Genomic DNA, 10,405 nt, shown 5'->3' with positions numbered 1-10,405 from the left:
AAGAAAAGGTTGCCGTTTTTTACAACGAACTCATGCCATTTTTCATGATGCCCGAGGCGAACTTCTAATCTTATGACATCGACTGCCTTTTTGCAAAATGTTTTTACTATATGGGTGGCAGAAAACATTTTTTGATAGTGATACTTTCGAAATAAATTCTAGCTGAGAGGCTCAAAGAAAAACGTGTGTAAAATGCATGAAAGGTATGTCTGAATCGCCCAAGGTTCTTGATGATAGAATCTTTTCATTTGCAGATTTTCTTCAACTATTTTTGTTCTTTTATTCACAGCCATTTCGTGGCCCGGAGAACCTCGACTGACACTCAGTGCACTGCCTGGTAAGTACAATGGTCCTTTAAAGCGCTGTAATCGTACTGCCCTGTCGCGCCCTAGTGCGAAAGCATTGAAATTTTTATTAAGGCACTGCTGAAATATGCATATCTATATTTGCCGAATTATTTTCGTGGTGGAATAATAATGTTTAACGAGAAAAGAGAAGGGACACAATTTTGCGCACATATTTGCATAAAAGCTGGTTCAGTAAATTTAGATACGCGGTGTTTTACGGTCCTATGCATCGAGTAAATCAGGGCAGATCAAATATTAAAAAATACTGAACAACAAAAGAAGGCTTTTTAAATGCCCTAAATCCGTTTAAATCCTCCTCACCCATGGCACTGGTACTCAGAACTACTTAGCAAATTTACCGCTCAATCTGTAGCTGGAAGTGAGACCAATTAATGAACATCAACAACCGAAATTTATTCTTTATAATGCAAGGCCATACAACAGTTTACCCCAGTGCACAAATGAGCGATTCTGCTAGCGGAATGTCGCATTTTTTCACTGGCAAAAAAAAAAAGAAATATAGTAGAGAATCTGTCTCCCAGCGTTGGAGGCAAATTTTTCCTCTTAATTTAACGAGGCCTGATATCACGAGGCAATTCTGATATAACGAAAGCAACGCTACATTTCCAGCTACGTGCATCATACTACTCTCAAATAGACGTCGGCGACATCGGGGAGTGTCACCGACCGCATTTAACATGCCGTGCAAATGTTGGGCAATTAAGACAGCTGGACATGTTCCAGTGCTACGTTAACACTACCTGCCATATCTGGACACGGTAGTTGTATTAGCCGTTGGCTTACGCACAATGCTGCGACAGCGGGACTCGATGTAGCCATTTGGAGCTCAGTGTTCAATAATTCCGAGGCACACTTTCGGGCATTTGGTATGGCATCTACAGTACTACCACATACAGGTTGACATGATGGAAAGTTGTAGTAATGTGAGGGGGGAACATTTTCCTACATCCAAAGTTGTGTTGTAATTGTGCTTCTATGCAATGCGACCATCACGGAACAAAAACTTGCTCATGTCATCAATGATTAAGGAACAGCTCATCATTGACTTAAATAATCTGCACACTGAGGCCTGCGAGCTGCGTCACCGCATTGTGCTATAGTGGTTACGTGCTTACAGCGGCATGGCGGGAGATGACTACACCGACGCCGCTGCTGAGCTAGTACACAAAGTTTCATCAAGAGTAATTCTAATCCTATTCTCAAGAATAGATGCAGCAAGATAGGTAGCCAGTGAATCATGGCAATTTAAGCGCTCACTGTCGTGTGATCCGGATCACCAATACCCACCTCTACATCGAATAGACCCACTCACGTTTTCCAAATGCCACACAATCTGAGCAGATGCCATCGTGATGCCTCCACGGAAGACGCTTGAATATTGCGTACACGAACTACTTTATACACATATTCGTTATAGCCAGCAGCCCTCTTTACTCTACCTGTGATGTCTGTGACGATTTCGAACATTTGATAACTTCCTGCCAAAGGTTCATTGCACATCTCAGAACATTGCGAATTATTTTGGCATCGCTATAGACACAGCCCTGCGTCTTGAACACGTTCTTTGTACCTCTTTGTGATGCGTCTTCGGCTGCTCGAGCTATTAAGGTCCTAATACCATTTCTCTAAGACACAAGGTTGATAGAGACTCTTTGAAATGTATCTCTGCTTGTGAAATTGTGAGTCAATACTTTTATTTTATTTTTAATGATTTCCCTTCGCCTTCTCTTCATTGTGACCCACATCAGGGCTAGCATGCTAGGATCAGTACCAGGCAGACATCTCCACTACCAATAAAATCTCTCTTTCTCTCACGGGTGGACTGCTTTAATTACAAAGAACTACGCGGATAATAAGGTTCGGAGGATAATGAAAGAAAAGTTCCGGACGACATGGAGTCCAATGCTGAGTTTTCATTAGAATCTGCAGGGCTTAAAAAGAACCGAATATATTTGGTCCTAGTACATATGGTACCTTTAGCTTCATATGATGGAAAATATATTAGTTATTGCAGTAATCTTATCATAGCTTTCATTTCTTAATCAGCACCAGTTTTCGGAGGAAACTGCGACCAGAAATATGAAACCGGGCCCTGCAAGGCAATGATTCCTATGTGGTGGTTCAACGCCCAGTCTGGCAAGTGTGAACAGTTCATCTACGGCGGCTGCGGAGGCAACCAGAACCGATACGAGACTAAGCAACAGTGCGAAATGACCTGCTCTGCCGAGAAACGTGAGTGTTTTTTGCAAAGCCTAAACTTCAGATGCCGTTGAACATTCACTCTACTCTGTTAGTTTAGCGTTCAGGAATTACGAAAAATTGTTAATATTCGGCCAAAGTAATATGAACGAAAAGTATTTTTTGCAGTATTATCAAGAACTCCAATATTTCTTTCTTCAATCATGAACATAAAGTGCTGCTTCTATCGCAGTAGTCTTCAATGCTGCGTAGGTGAAGAATTTATTTCCGTTCTTTGCAACGAACTCCATGCTATGTTTTCAGAATGACGCAGTAACCTTCTACTCTTATGACATCGACTGCCTTTAGCTAAATTTTCTTAATATCTAAGTGGCAGAAATCATTTTGAGATACTGATCCTTTCGAAATAAATTCCAACTGAGATGCTTGCAGAAACACTTGTGTAAAATGCATTAAAGGAGACTAATTATGAAGAAGTCTAAAGCCTAGAAATTTTCATTGTTCGATTTCGGAAACTGTCGTTTTAATGATCGCATCACCCATGCTTTTTGATGACAATCTTTTCGTTTGCATTACTTATTTTCTTCAATTATTTTTTTGTTATATTCACAGCCATTTCCTGGCCCGGAGAACCTCGACTGGCGCTCAGTGCACTGCCTGGTATGTACAATGGTCCATTAAAATGCTGTAATTGTATTGCCATGTAGCGCAGTAGTGCGAAAGCATTGAAACACTAATTAGGTCAGTGCTGAAATAGGCATATTTATATTTGCCAAATTATTTTCGTGGAGCGGTATTTATGAGTAAATCGAAACGCGAGAAAACAAAACGTTTTGCTAGCATATGTGCATGAATTCTGGTGCAATACATTCCGATACGTGGCGTTTTACGGTCCTATGTCTTCAAGTAAATCAAAGCATATATGATATTAAATATACAGAACAAAGGCGGATCTTTAGATGTACTAAATCCATTCAAATCTTCATCAGCCATAACATTGATACTGAATACTACTAAGTACATTTACCGCTAAATCTGTAAGCGACAGTGAGACCACTTAATGCACATCAACAGCCGAAACTTGTTCTTTAAAACGCAAGGCCTGACAACAGTTTAACCCGAGTGCACAAATGAGCAATGCTGATTTGGGAATGTCGCATGTTTTCACAGGCAAAAAAAACAACAGAAAAGAAAAATCATAGAGACTCTATCTCGCAGCGTTGGAGGCACGTTGTTTGCTCTTTTTTACAACACCTCCGTCCTCTGCTTCTGATTCTGATATAACGAAAGCAACGCTACATTTCCAGCTACGTGCATCATACTACCCCCAATTCGACGTCGGCGACACCGGCGAGTGTCATCGACCGCATTTACCACGCCGTGTAAATATTGGCCCATTAAGCTAGCTGGACATGTTTGAGTGCTACATATTGGCTGGTAGCAATGCTGTCAGCTGAGCGGAACAGTACCTGTCATATCTGCGCATGGTAGTTGTGTTAGCCGTTGGCTTATGCACAATGCTGTCCAGCGGGCCTCAATGTAGCCAAGCGGAGCTCAGTGCTCAATAATTCCGAGGCACAATTTTGGGCATTTGATATGGCCCCTATCAGTACCACCACAAATAGGTTGCCATGATGGACAGTTTCAATCTAATGATGGGCGAAGATCTTTGTTTCATAAAAAGAACAATTTCCACAACATAAACGATAGTTGATGCATATCTCGATTTTTCCTTATACGTGCTTACCTAGTTTAACAATCTCAAAAAAGGGAGTTTCTCGTTGAAAAGCAAGGGTAATTCAAAACTTATCGACATAATAACAACCGTAACTATTTTTATTTTAGCTTCAATGCAAGCGACAATCACGAAAAAAACCCTCCTGCACGATGGGTTGTCTTCAATGACTGTCGCGCTGCACAACAATTGCTTAAATCATCACGATTTCAGGAACAGCTCATTATTGAAGAGAAAATTGGTCAAAGCTTCCACATCTTGTCCCTTGATGCTCCAGGACTTGATAGGTAAGACGCCATGATCTTTGTGTTTTTAATGTTCAGTTGGAGCCCAAACTTCTCAGTCTCTTCTTGTACGCGCATCAGAAGTCTCTTGAGTTCTACTTCACTTTCTGCCATTAAAGTGGTATCATCCGCATATCTAAGGTTGTTGATACCTTTCCCAGCAATCTCCATTTCAACTGAAGAGTCGTCTAGACCGGCCTGTCTCATGAGAAGTTATAGTTATAGAAGTTATATGGAGGACTCAGCATATAGGTTAAATAGGCAGGGCGACAGTATGCAGCCTTGTCTCACTCTTTTCTCAATCGGAAACCAATCAGTAAGACCATGCCCAGTTCTGACTGTGGCCACTTGCCCTTCATACAGGTTTCTGAGGAGACAGATGAGGGGAATTGGAACTCCCATGTCTTGGCGAGCTTGCCACAATCTGCTGTGATCTACGCAGTCAAACGCTTTCGCATAATCAATAAAGCAGAAGTAGATGGGTTTCTGGAACTTTCTTGCTTTTTCTATGCTCCAGAGAAGGTTGTCAATCTGGTCTCCAGTTCCTCTGCCCTTGCGAAACGCAGCTTGCACGTCCGGAAGCTCCCGACCGCATACTTCTGCAGCCTACCTTGAAGGATTTTCAACATCACCTTGCTAGCATGCGAAATAAGCGCGATCGTGCGGTAGTTGGAACAATCTTTGACACTACCTTTCTTTGGAATGGGGATGTAAACTGACCTCCTCCAATCCTGTGGCCACTGCAGGGTTGTTAAAATCTTCTGACATAATGTATGCAGAATGTTAACAGCGCCAAGGTTGAGGTTTTGAAGCAACTCAGCTGGAATGCCATCAATTCCGCTAGCTTTGTTCTTAGCAAGGCTGGCTAAGGCGCATTCAACTTCACTCTTCAGGATGCTCGGCTCGAGATCAGTAATCACAACCGTCTTAAGTTGGGTTTGCACATCCGGGTCCTTCTTGTACAGTTCTGTGTATTCCTGCCACCTCTTCTTTATCTCTGAGGCTTCAGTGAGGACCCTGCCTTGTTTGTCTTTTATCATGGCCAGCTTAGCACAGAAGCTTCCTTTGATATCTTGGATTGTCATATACAGAGCTCTTGTGTTCCTCAATTGGCTGTTGTCCTCAACTGCTTGGCACTGTATGTTCAGGAAGGCATTCTTATCTTTTCTTGCTATTTTCTGAAAATCCGCATTGAGAACCTTGCATCTTTCTCTTTGCCCCATAACGTTTGCCATCCTCCTTTCCTCAGTTATTTGCAAAGACTCTTCAGATTACCAGTTTGCTTTCGTTAATTTATTTTGCTTTGGAACTACCTTAGTACCAACTTGTTGTATTATATCACGAACATCAGTCCACATCTCTTCAGGCTCTCTGTCTTTCAGATCTAATTCTTGCTCGTGGCGCATAATAGCCCTAGTTGCTTATGCGTCAACAAACCCAAAACAACACAACACTAATTCCTGAAATCGATTTCTCACTTCCACAGGATATTCTGATGGAATGTGATCCAGATCATAGCTGAAAGGCCTTCTAGTTTTCTGCGTTCTCATCAATCGTAGCTTAAATGTGGCAACAAGAAGGTAATTATCGGTGCCACAATCAGCCCAGGTCTTGTTTTCACTACTTGTATAGCGCTTCTCCATCTCTGCCTCCAAAAAATATAATCAATCTGATTCCTGTACAGACGGTCCGGTGAACTCCATGTGTACAGGCGCCTCCTGTGCTGTTGAAAACGAGTATTAGCTATGGTCAGGTTGTTTTCTTGACAAAACTCGACTAGCCTCTGCCGAGATTCATTTGGCTCACCAAGACCGAACTTAATTCCGGATATTTCTTCACTCCCCACTTTAGCATTTCAGTCTCCTATGAGAAAAAGGACGTCTGATGATTGAATGCTGTCTAAAAGGCATTGCAGATCAGCATAAAATCTCTCAACGTCAGCTTCTTCAGCAGTAGTGGTTGGTGCATAGATCTTGATAACCGTTATGTTAAATTACTCGAAAAACCTGCGGAACAAACTCTTGAATTTTGCCACGTGCACTGCATCTATTATTTTTCGAGCTTCTTGAGATAACCAATGAGGCCAGGGAAAATTATGGCATATAGAGCAAGAGTGGAAGTGTACCGGCACGCAAACACATGCGGAAGCATCGGTTAAAGACGCCAGCTACGGGGACATTTTGAAACTAAACAGCGCTGACCGCCCCTCAACGGCATTCAAGGCATGCGGCCATGCGAGGAAATGTTTTCGCTTGCCCTCCGCCCATGATACATCGCCTAATACTTTTCTCCCTGTTCTCGCTCTTCCCTTTCCCCACTTCAAATGAACAATTCGCGACCATGTGCCAAAGACCACAAATCCCGCCTGCTTTGTTGGGTGTTGCTGGTAGTAAAAATATCTATTCTACATTTTGAAGGAGGCTTGTTAAGCGCGGAGCCTTAAGGGCCTCGGCCTTACAATACTGAGTGTAGTCTCTAGTCAGGGACTCCATTGGCGGTTGCCGCCGCTCGCAGACGCCGTGTTGAGGCCCTTTGGGCCTGTAGATCGCAGCAGCCAAGCAGGGTCACATTCGGAAAGCGGCAGCACTTAGCCACAACGAGGGCTTTGAAAACGTGCGTCAGCAAGCCTCTAACGTATTACCCAAGCCGATTATTCAACGGTGCTGCGATACAGCCATACACTATTTTTCAGTGCAGTACGAGAAAATAAGAGGGCAAACTCTTGCGTTGCCCTCTTCACATGCGAGCAGAAACGACAGGAGGTGATTGCCGACGTTTTAAAAACGGAACACGCCTCTTCTAGGCAAAAAATGTGTACAAGAGGGGGAAGAACGCAGGCGGGGCATACGTAGCAGCAACTGTTGCAAGATCTGGTGACGGACCAGCATGGCGGACAGCGGAGTATATTTATCAGCTCCAGCAGTAGTGTAATATTTCATACATTTTGACGAAACTAGGCTATATTGCTTGCTTAGGGCATTCATCTTGCTCTTCATTTCGTACCCACTCCTGCAAAATGTATCAAATAAATGTTATTTCGCCATGAAATATTATTTTATAGTAATGGGGCTATTGATAACTGACAAGAACACATGGTGAATAATAAGCACATGTCTTCGGAATGCAAGCCAACAAAGAAAATCCTCATGAATTTATCATTTGGGACTTTTCTTTTCTGTAGCCAACACTCTACATTGAAAATGTAGCAGTGATAGCTGAATAAATTTATTTGATGGCATTGAAACAGGTCGCTCAAGAAAAAGGTCACGCTGTGAGGATAATAGGAGAAACACACCGACGCACTCTGAGGTGATACCACTCCAGAGCATTGATGAGTCCTTAATAAGCGAAACGCGCTGGATGGCAAACGTGATTTCCGACCGCGGACCGCAAAGGCTACAGCGCAATAACGAGGTCGCAAAACGGGAGTATAATTGCACCCAGGAAGCGAAAGCCTTGATGATAATGGGATGAAAGCCCGCACCTTGATACTGTAGCGTGAGCAAAACAACTTGACCCGAACAGGATTAGATAAGTGCCGAGACGTGCGTAATATCTGACTTGCTATCATATACCGCGACTGAGTTCCAAGCTCTTCACGAAGAGCAATGTTTCGAGATTAGCCCTTTAACAATGTCGCCCATAGTATCAGAAAATAAGAAGAATAGTGGTTTGACATAGCAGCGTGAGCAAAGATAAAATTTATGGCTACATTTTGGCACTAAGCTTTGCCCGGAAGAAAACACATTTTAGGGTAAATTAGAACTGTTGCACACTTCGCTTTCGTATAATGCGCGTTTATGCAAAAAACTTGCAGCCTCCTTGGCGGTCAGTACATGAATCCTAATTTGTTTTATCAAATGTCCGGTGTTACACGATTCTTGTAAATTGGTTCATTTTCCCTAAGTGTCGTTATCCTGGTGAAGTGTTTCTTGATGATGGTGAGGCAGTAGCCCAGGCTGTACTTCGAGGAAAGTATTTAAGCCTTAATGAGTTAAGAACAAAAAATAAATATTGTTTAGTTGTATTATATTATACTACACGCGATGAAAGAGCGAACGAGCGCACAAAGGTGTGTCTCAACTAAGCATATTACGGGATCTGATCACAGGACCGCACGAGACATGTACTGTGGGGGCAAAGGTCTGTGGGCAGCATGTCTGGTGATTTTGAACTAGGAGCATGGTGTAAAGGATTTACCACCTTATTTATCTAGAACTCGTGAAATAACTCAAGTCCTACTTTCCCATCATAATGTATGGTTCGAGACTACTGTAAAATAGGAAAGTTATGCGCTTTGTCTGCAGTCTGCGTGGTCCACAGAGCTTGGTCTCCGATAGTATATATCATCCATGCACCCTGACTGTGCCCGATGCGGGTCTTATATGTGTGCCGTACTAACTAGGACTATTTTACTAAATCAGCCGGTTACGCCATTTCATTGCTGTTCCCTTTGGCACTTGTTCATTGCGTGAAGCCGATACAGTTAGCTCACGCATATAAGGAGGAGGTGGAAAAAATTTATGTGTGGACTGTATCTAAGGGGGTGATTTAAACTAGGTTTGTTTTAAACAACATAAACTGGAGAATATGATTTGGCCTCTTGCGACTTCTAGGACTCATTCCACACTTCGAACGTGCTCAACTTGCTTTGAGATGAGGAACTCGCCCTCAGTAGCATTAGCGACAAGAAAACCGAGAGGAATGTTCACTTGAGGACAAGATTGTTTTAGCGTGCCTTAACAGTTGCAGCGTTTACAAGCTGTTGAATAGAGGACCGGGTATATGTGAGCGCATATCGCAAGCCAGAGTTAATTTTGAACTTGGTTACCTACAAGAGATTTCCTGAAGCATTGATAAGAATTCATGTCCTGAAGAGTCCTATGCTTAGGCGGTAACGTTGAGTTTTCTTTTTATAGGTGACCGTTGTTGCGATATGGGTCCCAGGCAAGGTTTACGCTGCTCGGAAAGTTGACCACAGGGGCCATGCGTGCGCCGGCGTGGGATGGCCGTCGAGGCGTCCAGGGGTCGGGGATTCTATTCCCACGCTGTGGAAGCTGGCACCCATCTCGCACGGTCGGAAGGGAGCAACAACAGTCTTGCCTATTGTGTCTGACGCCCTTAACACCGACAACGCGTAACACGTTCCTTGTTTAGAGGAAGCTGAAGCGCGGAAGAGTGCATCTCCCTACAGCGAATAATAATACTAATTGGGTAACAGGAAGGGAAAGGCACAGTATCTGTCACATGTGTTTCTGTGGACGCCTACACCGCGCCGTAGGGTAGGGGAGGAAGGTGGGACTCAAAGTGGAAAGCTAGAAATAGGTGCCCTAGTCATGGGGTACGAAGTAACTTTGACCACCTGGGGATCTTTAACGTGCTTTGACATTGCAGAGCGTCCGTGTGCTCGCATACCACATCCATGCCAGACAGGTGCCTAAAATTCAGGAAGGACCCGCGGGGAAACTTACCTTCGCCGATGACAGACTCCCGGGCTGTCTCAACTTGCTACTGAAATTCAGCCACAGGCACAGCATGACATCGTCATCGAGAGGCCATCATCGCGTAGTCACAGGAGGCCGTGTGTGGAGACTCAGTTATCGCATTCGGCTGTCGGTGACACCTGTATGTTCGAGGGTGTCCTACTGATTAGACTCGAAAATGAACTACATTCCAGAGCTAAGGACCTAGGGACAACAAACTGAATTAACAGGGTGGATATGTATTCGCCACGGTTTTGTTCTGCTCTCTCAACTGATACGCACTTTAGCATGTACCAATGTAGTACATAAATCTCGTTCTTTGCCACTCCTCCTTGG

General features: G+C 43.5%; 1 protein-coding gene across 1 annotated transcript in view; it reads left to right on the top strand.

Moving 5' to 3' along the window:
- Nucleotides 1–2,470: 2,470 nt before the first annotated feature.
- LOC146193550 (thrombin inhibitor hemalin-like) overlaps nt 2,471–10,405 on the top strand; it is a 42,113-nt gene continuing 34,178 nt past the window's right edge. Inside the window, exon 1 of the mRNA XM_084600581.1 lies at nt 2,471–2,600. Within this exon, the coding sequence (XP_084456707.1) occupies nt 2,471–2,600 (130 nt within the window). The remainder of the gene's footprint in view (nt 2,601–10,405) is intronic.

This window comes from Amblyomma maculatum, chromosome 4 (assembly GCF_055883805.1).
Source record: "Amblyomma maculatum isolate TAMU_Amacu chromosome 4, ASM5588380v1, whole genome shotgun sequence".
Classification (NCBI taxonomy): Eukaryota; Metazoa; Arthropoda; class Arachnida; order Ixodida; family Ixodidae; genus Amblyomma; species Amblyomma maculatum.
This window is presented reverse-complemented; position numbering and strand designations above follow the sequence as displayed.